We start from the raw sequence: 17,505 nt of genomic DNA, 5'->3' as shown, positions 1-17,505 counted from the left end.
AATATATGAAATTATGATCTGATCAATTTCCTGGCCTCGCTGCTCCTAGCTTCTAGATCCTCTAAATAGTAGCCGTCTACCCCATAGAACCCACACACACGGACTTAAGCATTGAACCAGCTGACCAGTCTGCGAATGGTCATTTCTAAGCCTTTGCGCCGAGCCCCTTTCCCCCCCTCGGCTGGCACCTTTTTGCTGATCTCCACATTCCGAGCTGCTCATGCGGGCCACGATTGCGGGGCATCGGAATCGGCGCCGAGCCCGAAGTAAACATGAAGCCAGACAAGGTCAATCATTCGTAGTTCAAATTTCATATATAGTAAATGCGTATTCTCTATTAAAACAAGACATCCCAACAAACGTCCTCATCACATCCAAAGCCACCATGGTCATCAAGCTGAAACAACCCAACACCTCCAGCGCAGGTCCAGCGCCGACAATCGACACCCCCGCAATCGTGCGGGGTGTGATCGACGATATTCGTGCCAATGGTGATGCAGCTGTGAGGAAGTATTCTGAGAAGTTTGACAAATGGAGTCCAGCCAGCTTCAAGCTTTCCCCCGAAGAGATCAAGGAGATCATCGCCAGCGTCCCGACACAGATCATCGATGATATAAAACAGGTGCAGGATAACGTCCGCACCTTTGCGCGAGCCCAAAAGGATTCCATCAGAGAATTTGAACTGGAGATTCGTCCGGGCGTACACCTAGGACAGAAGAATGTTCCCATCAACTCCGTTGGCGCGTGAGTACATTCTACAGATTATAGCAACCAAGCAAGTCCCTAACCACCACTAACGCATTTTCTTTCACAGCTACATCCCCGGCGGCCGATACCCTCTCCTCGCCTCCGCACACATGACAATCCTAACAGCCAAAGTAGCCGGCTGTCCCCATGTAACAGCCTGCACACCCCCCATCGCCGGCAAAATCCCCGCCAACACCGTCGCAGCCATGCACTTCGCCGGCGCAGACGACATCTACATCCTAGGTGGCGTCCAAGCCGTCGCCGCAATGGCCATCGGCACACCAACAATGAAGAAAGTCAACTTCATCGCCGGACCAGGTAACGCCTTCGTCGCCGAAGCAAAGCGCCAACTCTTCGGTGAAGAAATCGGCATCGACCTCCCCGCCGGACCAACTGAGATCCTCATTGTAGCAGACGAGCACGCAGACCCCTTCATCGTCGCAACAGACCTCCTCTCCCAAGCCGAGCACGGCCCAGACTCACCAGCAGTCCTAATCACCAATTCATCTGCCGTGGGCGAAAAGACCATCGCAGAAGTCGACCGACTCCTCAAGATCCTACCCACTGCCGATATCGCCAGTGTTTCGTGGGCCCGATTGGGCGAGGTAAATGTCGTGTCCGATCTGGACGAGGCGTATAAACTCGCGGACGAATACGCATACGAACACGTTCAGATTCTGACGCAGAATCCCCGCGAGGCACTGGTCAAGATGTCGAATTATGGCGCTCTCTTCCTTGGCCAGAATACTTGCGTTTCGTATGGTGATAAGTGCATCGGCACAAATCATGTTCTTCCTACTCGTGGTGCGGCGAGATATACCGGTGGATGTAAGTACCCCCTCGAGTCATCCTGTCCGAGTCCTGGCCCGCATAATAATACTAATACTTGCTTCTACGCAGTGTGGGTCGGAAAGTTCCTGCGCACAGTGACATACCAAGAAGTCACCGATGACAAGGAAAGCGGCGAACTCGGCCGTTTGTGTGGCCGTTCAGCGCGCGCGGAGAATTTCGAGGGACATGCGAGATCGGGGGATGCTCGGGCTAATAAGTTTCTTGGAGATCAGTTTGAGTGGATTTGAGATCACATTTGGTTTGAATTGAATAGATTTTTCCTGTGCAGATGTGTCAGTGGCTTGGAGTTAATACTAATAGAAAAGGGAATCGATGAGACTTCCAAGGTCGAATTGGAGAGTCTTTCGACGTTGTAACAGAATATGGTAGATTAATCCATAGGTGACTTGAGATTATCCTTGTGAAAAAGACTTTAGTGAGAGGGTCTCTCGGAGCTTGGAGCGAAGATAACTCTTCGAGTTTGGAATGTGGCTCCTTGCTTTGTAGGTTACACGAGTCAAATCGCACTATTGAGTCGGTATGCACGCTTCGACGCTAAATTCTACCACTCCGCACCAATTAGATTAGAGCTTCCAGCTTGTGTGGATACCTTCGAGCACAAGCATGGCTGAGCTGAAAGCTGGAGAAGATCCGCATGCGCAGTGTCGACGCGACAATAAGAGCAAGGGCCAATCTTTCGGTGAGCATTGTATAGGATCATCATGCACTTATTTAGCTATAGGTAGTTCATATTTAGAGTGAATATAGATGATGATTTCCGAGTCGAATTCAGACTTGAAAATCCATGATGTCAATCCGGATGAGAAAGTCATTCAATGTAGGGGTAATATTTGTGGTCCTGACACAAAAGTCAACGCAGCAATTATACAGTAGTCGACTATGTATGCAGACTGACGTACACGACTAAAGGCAAGGTTAACATACCCAAAGTCCAAGGATGTGGGATCTGCACAAAGTGGACCATGGAGACAATATTATGCATGAATGAATTGAATCGGCATGGTCACGTTCTCCAGCAATGGCTCTTGTCGGATCTTTTAAGAAGCCGGCATACTCCCCAGTCTTGTGAATCCGCCCAGTTCACCGAACGTCAATTTGCCCTGACTTTTCAGTACCCTTCGCTAACTTTTCGATATCACTCACACAACTCAGAATGGTGTCATACGCTTTTCTCGCACTTGCCATTGCTTCCTGCTTGGCGCCTGCTCTGGCAGCGGAGAAGGTATTCTTATGCAAATAAAATTGCCGTCGTGCAATCTTGAAGAAGTGACTGACTCGCTTCAATCAAGGCCACCGTTTATTCCCAAGAGCCTTGCACAGGAGAATCAGCCCAAATCGAGCCTAACAACCAGTGCACTCTTGTACCTGACACATTGTATGCGCAACCAAAATCTACACCAGAGCCTGGTTTACCTAATGGAACTTGGATATTAACCGCAAACTTTCAATCAACAGAAAAGGCAAAGTGACCGCTGTCAAGGTCCCCGAGGATGTAGTTTGCAACTTTTATAAGTGAGTTCGAATCAATCCAAGCAAAAATAAACAGGAGAATCCGTACTGATCCTGACAAAGGGACGAATTGTGCGACGAGCCAATCTTGTACTCGGTTGAGGACCCTGGTATTTGCAAATTTACAGAATGGGATACCGACGACCAGAAAGTCAGCAACGAATCAAAGAGTATTAAGTGCTATGATAGCACTATCGAGGAGGCGTGAGATTTAAACCGATACTCCTGAAAGGCATGGCTTTGATCAATACCTTGTATCAAGGATGTTATACGTGCTTGCTAGAATGATTTGGCGATCAGCCCGAGCCAAAGAAAAACCTTGATTCAAGATTCAATTTGATTTGTGCATTTGTAAAATTTTCATAGAGATGCCCATCAATATAAGCCAAAGCTAAATAGGTTTTCAATCTGCCATTCCGATCCGTTATTGCACTACTTTCGGTGATTTGACGCAATTCAAAGCTCGAATGTAAGCACGTCCATCAAATTACGATCCAATAACCCAGTCAACATCATCTTTTTTCACTTGATCACTGACAGATGGTTTCCTCTCCCCTGGTACATTTTCCTGGTGGTGTTTCCAGCCCCAAGGATAGTGCTTTTTCGTAGTAGGCTGGACCGTATCAGCTAGCCAAGTCTATTAGCATGCGTCCGACGCTATGGCAATCCGGGAAAAAAAAAGAGAAGAAAATGGGCAGATACTAGTTGCAGTTCCAGCAAAAGCTTCGTTGACATGGGATTCCGACTGAACAGACCCAGTACGCTGCTTGTTTGGTTCTTCAGGAGACTTCGCTGCGTCCGGAGAGATTTGTGCACCCGTGGAGTCGGACGAGCCTTGACGCTGGCGATTGTGAAACGCGTCTGATGCTCGGCGAAAAAAGTCGGACATTGTGATATACTCAATTATTTTGAGGGGCAATCTTAGCAGAAGATTTCTTTGCGGGGGAGGTAGATTTAATGGTGACGAAATCATATTATATGGTTCAACCACATGACATCATTTGACCTAATTGGTCTTGTACTCGTGACCATCGAACAGGTTAGATAGTACGATCACCAGTAGGATATTTGATGGGATAGATGGAAGTGCCTGAGACGAACAAGAATTCCCGACCTGTAAAACATCGACTTGAGGTGAAGCTCATCGAAGGCCATCCATCACGAGGACCGTGCGGGAGGATGGTGATAAGCCAGATCCTCTCCTTAAGTCGATTGACCAAAACTGCCAGATGACTATGATTTGTTCATCCTTGATCCACCTCACTGCATCAAAGGGTTCTTATCGGGTGCGATTCGGGATGATCTTTTTTGATTTTTGATTTTTTTTTTTGAACTTGAGGGAATTCACACTCCACGCCACACCTAGTATAGATATCTGTTTGATGTGCATTTCCCTAGAAAAAAATAACCTGTTGATTATTGGATCCAGCCGACCCACCTTTTTGTACTTAAGATACCCCCAAGTCTTCCGCTCCAGTTCTACAAGCTCTGCGACCGGCATCCAGCCGTAGCCATATCTATTAGAAGTATACTCCGTAGCAAATATTCAATCGCCACCAGATGCATAAGCAAGAAAAATAATCGGAACAGATGGGAGATAAGCTCTCCGCTCATCGACAGTCCATTGTCATGTATCTTTCGGAGAATGTTATCCGTAAAAATGGAAAACTCTTCGATGCGACGCCTGGATCCACTTTTTCTACCATTTAGCCGGGGACATTTGGAGCATTCATATGTATGTGTTTGCCCCCGCGATTTCTCTCTTTTGATCTGGATTTTCCCCCAGCACAGCGTTACCGCCAGGAGTTGCTTTCATAATGACACCGACACCCGTGGGCGATGGTGCGAAAAGTACCACCCACACCATTTATGAAATGGGATCGACAGCCACCTCCACAATGTCACTGTCAACGACAGCAGATAGCACCAGAAGAAATTCCGATGAGCTGAATGATCTTCCTGATTCACAAGATGTCACCGACCTGCACAAAGTTCCCACGACCCGGACTCGCCGGGGTTCGCATATGGGAGAAGCACTTGAGAACTTAGCCAGCACACTAAGTCACCATCACGACGGCCACCTAGATCTGGATGTCGTGCCTTCACGACGAAGCGAGCGCAGCACTCATCGCTCCTTCAGACATGCGTCACCAAGGAGAATGCCCGATCTTGCAGAGGAGGCTGGCTCACCTAGTGAGGCTAAATACCAAGGGATCCCACCAGAGATTGGTAGCTTCACAGCCGAAGTCATTTTCGTCTTTGTGTGCTCTGCTGGCCTGATGCTATTCTCTTTTCTACTCGGCGATATCACGGTAAATCAAGAAGAATTCAAGCGCTCTCTAGGTATCAGCAATAGCGAGCTTCCCTGGCTACTGGGAGCATATACTACGCCGCTCTCCCTCTCAGTCGTGATATCAGGCTCACTGAGTGATTTGGCTCCACCAAGAATGATTATGGTCTGCGCATTTGCGTGGCTTCTTGTCTGGAATGTTGTTGGCGTGTTCGCCACAGAGAAGGCGATTCTCTTCTATATCGTCAGGGCGATGCAGGGACTCGCTATTGGAGTTTTAGTCTCCGGCTCAATGAGTATCCTCGGTCGAGTCTACAAACCAGGACGTCGCAAGAACCAGGTTTTCTCCGCCATGTCAGCCACTGCACCTTTTGGATTTTGGCTCGGCGGTATCCAGGGCGGAGCGTTGAAGTCTTACTTATATTGGATTTTTGGCTCAAACGCTATCATTTCTGGATTCTGCCTGGTCGCAGCATACACCACAATCCCTCCACTTCGCCCTGTGGCTGATATTGCCGGTACCGATGCACCGACAATTCGAGACTTTGACTTCATCGGGGCTGGCTTTGCAGTGACCGGTTGTATATGCCTTCTATTTGGACTGACACAAGGATCCGTTGTACAATGGAGCCCATACACGTACGCCCTTGTCGTGGTCGGGATTCTGTTGTTGATTGCTTTCTTTTTCGTGGAACGTTGGGTTTCAAGACCGCTTATCCCCAATAGCCTATGGAAAACCAAGGGCTTTACTCCGCTCATGATCGCATACTTTCTCGGTTATGGCGCTTTCTCCGGAGCCTGGCAATTCTACGCCGTCCAATTCTGGCTACGCATCCAGAACCACGCACCTCTTACGGTTGCGCTATACCTCCTTCCAAACGCAATAGTCGGAGTCCTAGCAACGTGGCTAGTCAGCAAAACCCTCCACATTGTTCCCGGCCACTACATCTATCTCACGGCGATGTTCGCGTTTGCCCTAGGGCCGGTATTCTTCCTACCGCAAACATCAGGAACAACCTACTGGGCACTCTCGTTCCCGGGAATCGCGTTGGTGACCTTTGGGCCGGATCTTTCGTTCGCGGCTGCTTCGATCTATATCACAAGCAACGTACCACGCTCATACCAAGGGAGTGCCGGCAGTCTTCTTGTCACGATGCAGAATCTGAGTTCAGCCGTCATGACCGCGGTCGCTGATGCGGTTGGCACGGGAGTGGATCGAGGACCATCTGGCGATATTGGACTGGAGGGATTGAGAGCGATTTGGTGGTTTGCTCTCGCTTGTGAGATTGTTGCTGGTTGTATTACGTTGTTTTGGGTGCGAATTCCGAAGGAGGAGGAGAAAGAGCATATTACCTGATTTCAAGTTTTAGCCGTTTATAATCAAGATTACAATATTCCATTGCTGATTGAAAGACTATGCTGTTCAAACGGAACACTTCCGAGAATTTGCGCTTACTTTCTCAATACTGGAGAAATGGAAGGTTACTAATTAGTACATAGCCGGCCAGAAGTATGCGATTACCGGGATTATTACGACAGCTTAAACTGGATGCCAAGTGCGAGAGTCTCATTCACGATTAAGGAAGGGAAATCTAGCCAGGATATTCTAAGTTTAACGCGACCAGCCCAATGAATGATTTGCACTAAGGACTTGGCGATATGTCCTATTCGCACTCTTCAGCCAGATATGTAGCTTCTCCGATGGGTGGGGCTTGTCTACCAAATGAAAGGGCAAGTCGCAACGGCCCCCGGGGCTGAAAAGTGGATTCCGTCAAATTTTGTAGGGGAGCTAGCATGATGATCGAATCGAAATAGTCAAACCTGAGTCCTACTGCAAGACCACGTCTAGTTAAAGGCATAAGCTATTGATGAGCCACTGAGGTAGGAGAGATGTATCCGTACATAACTAGGTATGCACAACTCCAAGATCGTCACAAAGAGTACCACGGATTTCAATAGTCCGGCCCTGCTGCAGATACTAGTTCTATTTGGGTTTGGCCAGGGAAAAATATCTATGAGTTATTTTTGACAGGGAACTTCTCCGAGAGAAGCAAGACGTATGTCATAGCAATTTACTCAACACCTAGGCGATAACCAAGCCTTTTCGCCGCCATCTGGCCAGATTGACACTGACGGGACAGGCAAGGCAATTTGCAGCTTCGGTGCCAATACGGTACAGGTTCAGGCAATGTCTAGATCACCGTCTTCATGCGGTTATACGGGATTAGCCCACACCTAGACTCTACTTAATACCACCAACATCCACTTCTACCATTACGTTTCCTCACCGTAACATTTAATTGGGGTTTCAGTGCCTCTAGCCTCATTGATTTGATTTGTGTGTGTTGTCTTTCAACAACTTCCAAAGGCTACGGGAGCTAGTTAAACTTTCTTTTGTGGGGTAGGGGCGGTATGTAGATTACCGGATGAGAGAAGACTGACAGGGACAGATTAAGGAAGGGGTTTAAAACCATCTTAATCTTCGAAGCATGTCTGTACGGCATAGCGAAATTTTATCTTGTCTCATCTACTGCAGGACACAATATAGGGCTCAAGTCATCTTTGAAAAGAAATATGGTATTCCTCATGAGATGTCTCATCTCCCTTGGTCTCCTCACGACTGGTTTTGTTTCCGCAGCCCCAGTATCTGATAGCAACAAACAAACCACTACTACTTGCGCCCCGGTCCATTTATTTGTCGCCCGTGGAACGAGCGAAAGCCCTGGTGATGGATCTATTGGATCCCTAGCCGACCTTGTCCTTCATGCAAATCCGGGGGCTACTCAGGAAGCTATTGATTATCCGGCCTTACCTTTTCCAGTCTACATCACAGATGTTGGGATAGGGATCAAGGCTGTCACGGATCAGTTCGCGCGCTATACGAGCTCATGCCCCGATTCAACCCTTGTTCTAATTGGATACTCGCAAGGGGCTCAGATTATGCTCGATGCCTTGTGCGGCTCAGGAAGCATCTTAAAGGGGGGTATTGGAATCCCTACGATCAGCGAGGCGCAGGGCAAAAATAGTAAGTGGGAGGCAGTGTCGCGATTATTCTACAAGATGCAGTCGCTCCACTAAGAGAACTTCTGTCTAATTCAATACACCCAAATTCTAGTTGCGGCAGTCGTCGGATACGGCGATCCCGGCCATACTGCAGGGGAGTCTTGGAACCAGGGAACTGCAAACACGAATGGGGTGAGTTCAGTTCCAAAAGTCCAAGGTTTTATCCAGAGCGGACCTATTACTGACCGTGGGCTGTAGATATTCTCTCGACCGACAGATGCATGTAACGCATGGGCCAGCAGGATACACTCGTACTGCAATGCGGGGGATCCATACTGTGCCGGCGGCAATAACAAAACAGTCCATCTGCAGTACACTCAAGAATTCGACAACGTGGCTTCTCGCTGGATTGATGGGCAGATAGAGTCGGCAAGAGCCCAATAAGACGGATTGTGAGTTGGTCCACGACTTTTGAATTTCCGGTGATCTGCGAATAAACATACTTATTATGAGTCTCCAATGTATACCTTTAAATCCCTTTTGAAATATAGACATGCTAAAATAGAAGCCCTCAAGGAATTACGTGTTTGTCTCATCGATATTGGAAAAGTAGAATGTCACAGACTAGCTAGTAGATGGTGTTTGGTTTGCCTTTCCTAGCTTTTACTTAAGCAAAAATGTCAAATATACCAGATGCCAACCTACGGCTGAAAAGAACCTTAGAAATTCATCCATGCCACTGACGAGTCACATAAGATAAATCAGTAAAGAAAGATAGCAAAAAGTGAAAAAGTGAAACTGAATTTTCAAGTGGCGTTAATTTCAGGAGCTTAAAAGCTTCTTAGTATACTACGCTCAAAACATTATTGAAACCCGGAGTTGAATTGGTAGTAGCGAGGAATTTTAGTGCGCGCACTATAATATCTCTTTTTCTGCGCGTTTCGCTGGCCCAATATTTCTTAGATTCGGCATTGTTTAATCGCCAATTTTATGCCAATTACAGGGCTATGTCTAAAAATTTCAAAGCTTCACTGGATCCACCATGCTGGATCCGTAATTGGTTCAGTAGTAAAGTGATGATCAAGGATCTGAGGCTTGTTTCCGTGCCGTGTTCGATAACTCCGAGTTCGCGGAAGCGGATATTTCGGGAGCTTCCTGCTCATATTCGGCCCGAACGTTTTCGGTATTAGTATGCATAATTTTGACCGTGCACCTCTCAACCAGGAACATCCTTTCCGCGTGGGGCTATTAAATACTACGTAGAGCAACGTGTTTGCCAGAGCGACAGAGACCAGATATTGCCGATCTATTGAAGCAGAGTCAAAATCATGAAGTTGAAACCAAGTCACAATCTCTAGTTGCATACAATTATTAAGTCATGCGTAGAATAGGGCAATTAAGCAGGCACTGGGGCGGTAAGCATCCTGCTTCCAGCTATCAGCTTATGCGCTTTTAAACGTGACATGCAAACTGGTGTACTTTCTACCGTCACCTACTACATTAGCAAATTCGTGAATTATTAACGTTGGAACATGGACCGCTAATTGTGATCCGCCAGTTCGCATAAGAGGTGTCCACAGTTTTATAAGCCAAGTAGCAAGTATCTGCTGTCGTCGTCTTTGTTAAATTGGCTTGAGAGCCTATACTTCATTTTTCTTTTCGTGAGACAACCCACTCTTTCTTGAGCTTCGTATGACAAGATTCTTCATTAAGAAATGAAAAATCCCAAAAAGAATCCATGTACTAATTATGTTTGATGTTCACGCATTTCAAGCCAAAAACTTGAACAATTGCTCTGCGTTTGTCTGGCAAATTTTGCGCAGATCTGACGGGGCAACCACATCGCCCAAAGCGCGGATGAAGCCCGGAGCTCGCTGCGCATCAATGTAAGGATAGTCGTTGGCAAAAAGGATGCGGTCAATCCCCCAGGTTTGGATGGCAATCTGCGTTGGAGGCAGGGAGAAGAGACCTGAAATTGCCAGCCAGACTTGACGTCGCATTGTTTCTGCGACGCTTCGTTTTAAACCGAAGATCTCTGCATCAAACATGGCATCGAAACGTTGAATCATCATAGGTAGCATTTCACCCTGGTGGCCGACAACGATTTTGAGGTTAGGATGACGCTCTAAAGTTCCTGATATGGCGAGTCTGAGAACATGAATAGCGACTTCATTGTGCCAACCCCATCCCATACCAGCGAGAGTGGCAGAAAGTTTCGGTTTGCCCGGGAACGAATAGTATGCATCAATGACTGCAGGGGGTGCGATTCCCGGGTGCAGGTACAGCGGTACATCCAATTCTTCGAATTCCGTGAGGAGGCCGTCAAATTCCGGATCATCGAGGAATTTACCAGTGCAGCCAACTGAACCAGCCATCATCGCACCAACGAACCCTAGTTCCTTCACACAACGACGTAGCTCTTGAATGGCCTTTTCTGGCGCATGAAAAGGCAATTCTCCGAGAGCTTTGAATTTATCGGGATGCATATCAACAGCCTTTTTGAGCTCGTTGTTAATGTCTCGCGCCAAGGCTGCCCCGGGCTCGGGCTCCATCTGCATGCAATTGACAGGCCCAGCCAAGCTGAGGATTTGCATCGCAATTCCACCCTCTTGCATATCCTGAATCCGCTGGCCACCAATGTCGGTAGAGCGGCCGCGGGCATATGCCATAGCTTCATGACTGACAAGCTGACCGAAAACCTCTTTAGCATGAACAGCAAGGCCTTCATGAGGAATTCGCGCGGTCAGATCCGGGAAAATAACATGCTCTTCGACGCCAATGACTTTTAGATCCCGAAGCTCCGGGCGAAGGTAGCCAGTGCCAGGGCCTAGTGTATTGATAGGGCCGACTTTGGCATTGGAGGACGAGGCCATAATGGTCGGTTAATAGCTGTCACTTTATTACAGTAAAATCAAAGACCGGTCGGCTTGCACCTTGCTTGAAGTGGTGACAATAAATAGCTATATTTTAGGTTTGTGGAGACGAATCCCGAAATGCCATCATACATCTCTCGGATCATTCGGATATAGTCCTCCCCTCGGAATGCCGGAGCGAACGCTTTCGGTCGGCCCGAATTTTCAAACACAAGTTCTGGCACATAAGCCACTCTGATACCCATTACGTTAGAATTGCCAGAAGAAGCCTAAAGCAACCAGGCTTGTAGCAAATTATCCGCAATAAAATCGAGAACTTTACCTATGAATAGAAATTATCAACACTAACTAGGCCAAATCCTGGCGCACAGAGAAAGAACATAAGAGTTCCTGAGATCCAAGAAGCACAGTCTGTTTATTCCGCTTCTTGCCAATCTCTAAGCTAAGCTTTCCATGTGGACATGAGAGGGTTTAGAAGATCCATCAGTTTGTTGATTATTTTCCTTTTCTTCTGGAAGTAAAGAGACATGTCCATCTTTGCCATCAAAAACAAGGATCATCTCTTCAAGCGTGAAACGTCTTGTCTCGGGATACGTATAGTATATAGTGACAATTGCGAAAACCAGAACGCATATGAAGACTATATAGTACTTCCATGCGATTGCTGCAAGGGCGATTGGATTGACGAATAAATTGAAGAGGAGTGCCGAGTATATGGTCATCGAGCCTAGGGCGACTCCACGAGCGCGGAGCGCAAATGGCCAGATCTCGGTCAGATAAGCAGTAGTAATTGGCGTGAATGCAATGCTGTAGCCGCCGAAGAAGATGAATAGGAAAGGGACCACCTATGAGCATGAGAGTAAGCACATTGATGTCATCTCAATGGGATAGAGAATTTACATACAGCAATTCCCGTTGGTTTGGAGCCATTTTGAGCGAAGCTTCCTGACAACGCAGTAATGGTGATATAAGAAGCAAGCATAATAGCGCAAGATGTGAGGAAAAGCTTCCTCCGGCCGACTGAATCAATGATCAAGGCGGCAGATACTGCCAGGATCAAATTCCACACATTCAAGAACCCATTTAGCAGTGTCTGTTGGGTCACTGAAGTGATCCCTATGGTTTCAAGAATGAGGAAAAGATAATAGGATACAACACCACTATGCGGAAATTCATGATTAGCAAGGAGGTTAAGGCCACAGAACAACTGGCAAATGACTCACTTCCCAACCCATTGTCCAAAAATACCCAAGGACACGGTAATAAAGAGACGGTGACGATTTCCCTTGGTTTTAAGCATATCGATATAACTCGAAGAATTTTTGGCTTCTCTTTCCAGAGAAAGAGACTGTTCAATTTCGGCCATTTCAAAGGCAATTAAGGGGGAATTGAGGTCTCCCCCGGCGTGGAACCTAGCAAGGACGCTTCGAGCCTCCTCCGCCCGGTCCTTCGAAACCAACCAACGGGGAGACTCAGGGGATAGAATTGTTCCCGCCACTCCCAAAATGGGAGTGGCTATTTGCAAAAGAGATGGTATGCGCCATGCCCAAGAGTTACTCATATTTCGAACGCCATAGGTCACCCAAGCAGCAAGAATGCTTCCAAGGTCTGCGAAATGTCAGTCTTGTCAATTGAAATTACAGTTGGGATGCACGGGCGTACAGTATTGGCACTGGAAAAGTGCAGTAACCCTTGCGCGATGAGAAGGGTAAGCGATCTCCGTGATCAAGACCACGGCAATACCAAACCATGCCGAGGAAACTCCGATGAAGAATCGACCAAGGATAAACATAGCTTGGTTATAAGCAGCAGTCTGAAGGGCGGTCCCGAGTGCACAGAAGAAGAGTCCAATGAAAAGACAACATCTTCGACCAAAGTGGTCTGCGATCCAAGCTTGACAAGGGAGAGTAATGAAAGCACCTAGGGTCATTGCTGCATTGATGAACCCGAGCCAAGCCCCGGTAGGGTACTTCATGAATGTTTGCCATTGTGTGAGGCTTTGCAGGCCGTTCATCATGGAGCCATCATATCCAACCGTCCCCGAGTACATAAGTAGGGAGAGAATGATGAGATTCAGCTCTCTCAGGTGAGGGATGGTATACCATGGCTCTTTCTCCAGGGGTATTTCCTGTTAAAAGCCAATTAATAAGAATGATCTCATGTGAGTACGAGGAAATATGCCCAAGACCAGAAGAGACCGATCCAGAAAGCGCACCTGAACGATGGTATCATCTTCAAATGATTTGATAGGCATGTCCTTAATCTGGTATTAAGTCTGAGTCGTCTTATGGAGGGAGCGCTGGACCATGAGTTGCGAAGGTATTGATGCAAATCACAAGGGAAAGTACCTTACTCTTATACTTCTGTCAGCAAGCTTTTCTCCTTCGTCACTAGGTTTGGGCGATGATTCCGGGAATGGAACAGGGATAGTAGGATTCTTCTGGCGTTTTTCTCGCGTTTAAGTGGTCCACTCAATCCAGCCTTTCTCACCGATAGGAGACCTAGCTCGCAGCTCACCCATCAATTTCGCAATACGGTATTGTAACGTCTACCCCGCATAAAAGCCGATCTGGTTGGGCTAATAGAAGAAACGGAAGATGAGCTAGTGTATCTCCACAATTGAAAGCAGATTTCTCCGATTTGAGTTCTTTCAGACAAACTGCGAGAGCCTCCCATAGGCTGATGTACATACGGTCAAAATACCGCAGGCGGGGGCCGGAAAGATTCGCAATTACCTGAGCCTAGTCACAGCCAGATGGCAACGAGCTCGAGCACCGAGGTGAAGAGTATGGGACGAGTGTCGTAAGAGCAGTTACTTTGGTATATCTGGGGTGCGTCTGATAGCGGGGCTTTGTCGGCAATGCTGACACTGGGGTAATTCGTCCGTGGACCGGTTCGGTCTTATCGATTTCCCCGGACAAAAAGAGCCTAGAGCCGACGACTTGTCTAGTAAAACACGCGACTCATCGACCCGGATATAATGCCCCCTAAATGTCCGCGCTTTCGCTCATTCAAGCAAAACTCCGCGACTTCGCCCGGCTGCTTCCTTTGTGAGTGAATCTAGAGGTTACAGCGACCCACCATAAACTTTGCAGGAGTTCATAGGAGGAGCCCAAGATTTTGGTTGAAGGAGTCAAATTCAGGAAGGTCGGGCCTGTAACCATGCAAAGGCAATGACCTCGGCAAGGCAAAACAGCGCAATGTGTGGGAGGGAAAATTATGCGCGGCAGCCTTGCTCAAAATACAGGAACAAGAGTCTGAATGGGCACAAATGCCATTATAATTCACCTGTACTGATGTTACCGATCATGCTTCTTGGGAAACGATAATTTCGCCAAGAAATATGGACAGACTTAACTTTTATTTGTCCGGTAGAACTTCGGGAAGCAAGTTAAATTACGCATTAGCGCGACGGCAGACTGGACTCGGAAGGTCTTTAACCCCGAGTCCCGAGCAAGTGATCATTGCCCGGAACCCACCTTGGATTACTTTATAAGGACCCGATGCAATAACCAAAAGCAGAAATATGACATACCAACTAACCATATCTGTGCATTCAGAATAAAATATACACATTACCCAACGCACGATTTATCGGACTTCTCAAGCACGACACGAAGAACACGGATACTACCCTTCAGCAAAATGGAGCTCCAAGATTCGCAAGGCACACCATTCATCTATCGTGATAGATCGAAAACGATCGACGAAAGAGTCTCAGACCTTATCAGCCGCATGACACTGCCTGAAAAGGCCGGTCAGCTCTTTCACAACATGCTTGTTCCTGGACCAGAGGGTTCACTTGCGACAGCGAATTCCACTTTTGGCATTGAAGATACGAGACATCTCATTGGCACAAAATTTATGACCCATTTCAACCTTCTCGGCCCGGTCAGCGACCCGTCTATGGTTGCCACATGGCAAAATGCCGTGCAAGACTTTGCTCTTTCACAAACACGGCTGGGAATCCCGATTACGTTCTCTACAGATCCTCGGAATCATTTTACCGAGAATATAGGGACGTCCTTTCAGGCTGGTCACATGAGCATGTGGCCGGAAACTCTAGGATTTGCTGCCCTACGCGATCCAAAGCTTGTGGAGCGATTTGCTGATATCGCGAGACAAGAATATCTTGCCCTAGGCCTGCGGACATCTCTGCATCCACAAGTGGATTTGGCAACGGAGTATCGCTGGGCCCGAATCAATGCTACTTTCGGCGAAGATGCGGATTTGTCAGGGGAGCTTGTTCAGGCATATATCAAAGGGTTTCAAAAGGGCAAAGAATTAGGGACCCAGAGTGTCTCGACTATGACCAAGCATTTCCCTGGAGGGGGTCCACAGATGAATGGAGAGGACCCGCATTTTATCTATGGCCGTGAGCAGTGCTATCCCGGAAATAACGAAGAGTATCATCTGGAGCCGTTCAAGAAAGCAATAGAAGCGGGTACCCGTCAAATGATGCCGTATTATGGCATGCCGGTTGGTACCGAGTGGGAGGAAGTCGGGTTTGCCTTCAACAAGTCTGTTATCAGTGGACTATTACGAGAGAAGCTTGGCTTTGAAGGTATTATTTGCACGGATTGGGGCCTTATCACCGACACTGCTATCCTGGGCCAAGATATGCCAGCCCGCGCCTGGGGCTGTGAAGGGCTGTCAGAGCTGGACAGAACCAGAAAAATCATCGAGGCCGGATGTGATCAATTCGGAGGAGAATCGCGTCCAGAACTGGTCATTCAACTCGTGGAGGATGGGATGATACCAGAAAGCCGCATTGACATATCTGTTGCACGCATTATGCGGGAGAAATTCGCCCTTGGGCTTTTTGACAACCCATTTGTTGACGTCAAAGCAGCTGCGGACATCGTAGGTCAGACTCAGTGGAAAGCCGAGGGTGAAATGGCTCAGAGGCGGGCCCATACGCTTCTAAAAAATGATGGTAACATTCTTCCCCTACACGAAGAAGATTACCGTTCCAAGACGTTCTACGTGGAGGGCGTCAGCGAGGCTGCTGCTCGGGCTAGAGGCCTCAGATTGGGCTCACTCGAACAAGCAGACATTGCCATTGTTCGACTTCGTTGTGCTTATGAACCTCGTCCAGGTGGCTTTGAGGCTCACTTCCATGCTGGGTCATTGGAATATTGTACCGGAGAACAAGCTCGACAGGCAAACATATTTTCTAAGGTCCCCATCAGCATTGTGGACATTTATCTCGATCGTCCCGCTGTGCTATCAGAGGTTGCTAGCCAAGTCACAGCTTTGTCAGTGAGCTTTGGGAGCAACGAAAATACATACCTTGATGTCATATTTGGAACTAACGGGGCAGCCCCAGAGGGCAAGCTTCCATTTGACCTCCCCAGATCCATGAAAGCGGTGCAAGAAAGCAGGGAAGATGTCCCATTTGACACTGAGCGTCCTCTTTACAAATTTGGATGGGGCTTGAGCTACGAAGACACATATGAAACCCAATAGAAACGTGATTAATAAAATGTGCTTCACCGGATCAAAGAACAAGTATTTTATTACAAATTGCGCTAGTTGTCTGAACCTGAATTCGCTGAAAGGGGGCGGTTTCTATCTGGTATCAGGGCCCATGGTGAAATACCTGACAACTGGACACGCAGCCAGTCATAATCTTCAGCATGTTGACCCCATCTCAGTTCGTTTCCTTCTAACTGCCTCGTACGAGCCCTGGAGTAGACAGGCTGAATTGAAGATACCTATATATCTAAGAACCTCAAAATAGAAGAAATAATACAAATAAGCCGACTTTTTCAAGGGATTCTACCAATAAATAAGCATTGTTGAGATGTTGAGTTGTAATTTATTGTCTTAAGTACGGTGTTTAGTACTAGCAGACCCGCTTGAGTGGTATGCTCACCAGTAAAAGACATTATTATGGCCGATTAAAAGCGCAGCTAATCATTTAATACTGGTGGTCAAACTTTCTGCCGGTGAATCCTGAAGAATGTATGAGCACCAGCGCTGGAGGGAACGGCCCAGGATGTCGGAGGTTCGGCGTTTCTCAATCCGATCACACGGAGTTTCGGAACAAAAATGGCCGACACGAATCGTCAACATTTCACTGGCTCCATATGGTTGTATTGCTACTTAGCTCTGATCCGTTGTGAACTGAAATTCTAACAAGTGGACCGGCATTTATCCTGTTGCGCATTCTAAAGTTGCCGAAAATTTCATTAGTCCAGATTTGGTGCACGGCACCATTCTCGTCCG

General features: G+C 47.5%; 7 protein-coding genes across 7 annotated transcripts; 4 read left to right on the top strand and 3 right to left on the bottom strand.

Moving 5' to 3' along the window:
- Positions 1-385: 385 nt before the first annotated feature.
- On the top strand, positions 386-1,826 carry N7533_003398 (histidinol dehydrogenase family protein; the record flags this gene model as incomplete). The annotated part of the gene is made up of 3 exons (XM_057100048.1): positions 386-744; positions 815-1,575; positions 1,648-1,826. The coding sequence occupies 3 exons, from the start codon at positions 386-388 to the stop codon at positions 1,824-1,826; spliced, it is 1,299 nt and encodes a 432-aa protein (XP_056962736.1).
- A 1,769-nt stretch (positions 1,827-3,595) lies between these two features.
- On the bottom strand, positions 3,596-3,997 carry N7533_003397 (uncharacterized protein; the record flags this gene model as incomplete). Its single annotated transcript, XM_057100047.1, has 2 exons — positions 3,596-3,735; positions 3,811-3,997. The coding sequence occupies 2 exons, from the start codon at positions 3,995-3,997 to the stop codon at positions 3,596-3,598; spliced, it is 327 nt and encodes a 108-aa protein (XP_056962735.1).
- A 928-nt stretch (positions 3,998-4,925) lies between these two features.
- Positions 4,926-6,755, top strand: N7533_003396 (uncharacterized protein; the record flags this gene model as incomplete). The annotated part of the gene is made up of 1 exon (XM_057100046.1): positions 4,926-6,755. One exon carries the CDS (start codon positions 4,926-4,928, stop codon positions 6,753-6,755), a length of 1,830 nt encoding a protein of 609 aa, XP_056962734.1.
- A 1,217-nt stretch (positions 6,756-7,972) lies between these two features.
- On the top strand, positions 7,973-8,845 carry N7533_003395 (cutinase; the record flags this gene model as incomplete). Its single annotated transcript, XM_057100045.1, has 3 exons — positions 7,973-8,423; positions 8,514-8,593; positions 8,660-8,845. The coding sequence occupies 3 exons, from the start codon at positions 7,973-7,975 to the stop codon at positions 8,843-8,845; spliced, it is 717 nt and encodes a 238-aa protein (XP_056962733.1).
- Positions 8,846-10,170: 1,325 nt separating this feature from the next.
- On the bottom strand, positions 10,171-11,274 carry N7533_003394 (amidohydrolase family protein; the record flags this gene model as incomplete). Its single annotated transcript, XM_057100044.1, has 1 exon — positions 10,171-11,274. One exon carries the CDS (start codon positions 11,272-11,274, stop codon positions 10,171-10,173), a length of 1,104 nt encoding a protein of 367 aa, XP_056962732.1.
- A 437-nt stretch (positions 11,275-11,711) lies between these two features.
- Positions 11,712-13,528, bottom strand: N7533_003393 (uncharacterized protein; the record flags this gene model as incomplete). The annotated part of the gene is made up of 5 exons (XM_057100043.1): positions 11,712-12,119; positions 12,179-12,434; positions 12,498-12,882; positions 12,937-13,402; positions 13,490-13,528. The coding sequence occupies 5 exons, from the start codon at positions 13,526-13,528 to the stop codon at positions 11,712-11,714; spliced, it is 1,554 nt and encodes a 517-aa protein (XP_056962731.1).
- Positions 13,529-14,919: 1,391 nt separating this feature from the next.
- On the top strand, positions 14,920-16,743 carry N7533_003392 (glycoside hydrolase family 3 protein; the record flags this gene model as incomplete). The annotated part of the gene is made up of 1 exon (XM_057100042.1): positions 14,920-16,743. The coding sequence occupies one exon, from the start codon at positions 14,920-14,922 to the stop codon at positions 16,741-16,743; it is 1,824 nt and encodes a 607-aa protein (XP_056962730.1).
- Between the last annotated feature and the right edge of the window lie 762 nt (positions 16,744-17,505).

This window comes from Penicillium manginii (assembly GCF_028828005.1).
Source record: "Penicillium manginii strain IBT 31320 chromosome Unknown utg000003l:1.0-959480.0:1.0-959601.0, whole genome shotgun sequence".
NCBI lineage: Eukaryota > Fungi > Ascomycota > Eurotiomycetes > Eurotiales > Aspergillaceae > Penicillium > Penicillium manginii.
Note: the sequence above shows the minus strand (reverse complement) of the source record. Positions and strands in the feature narration are given on the sequence as shown.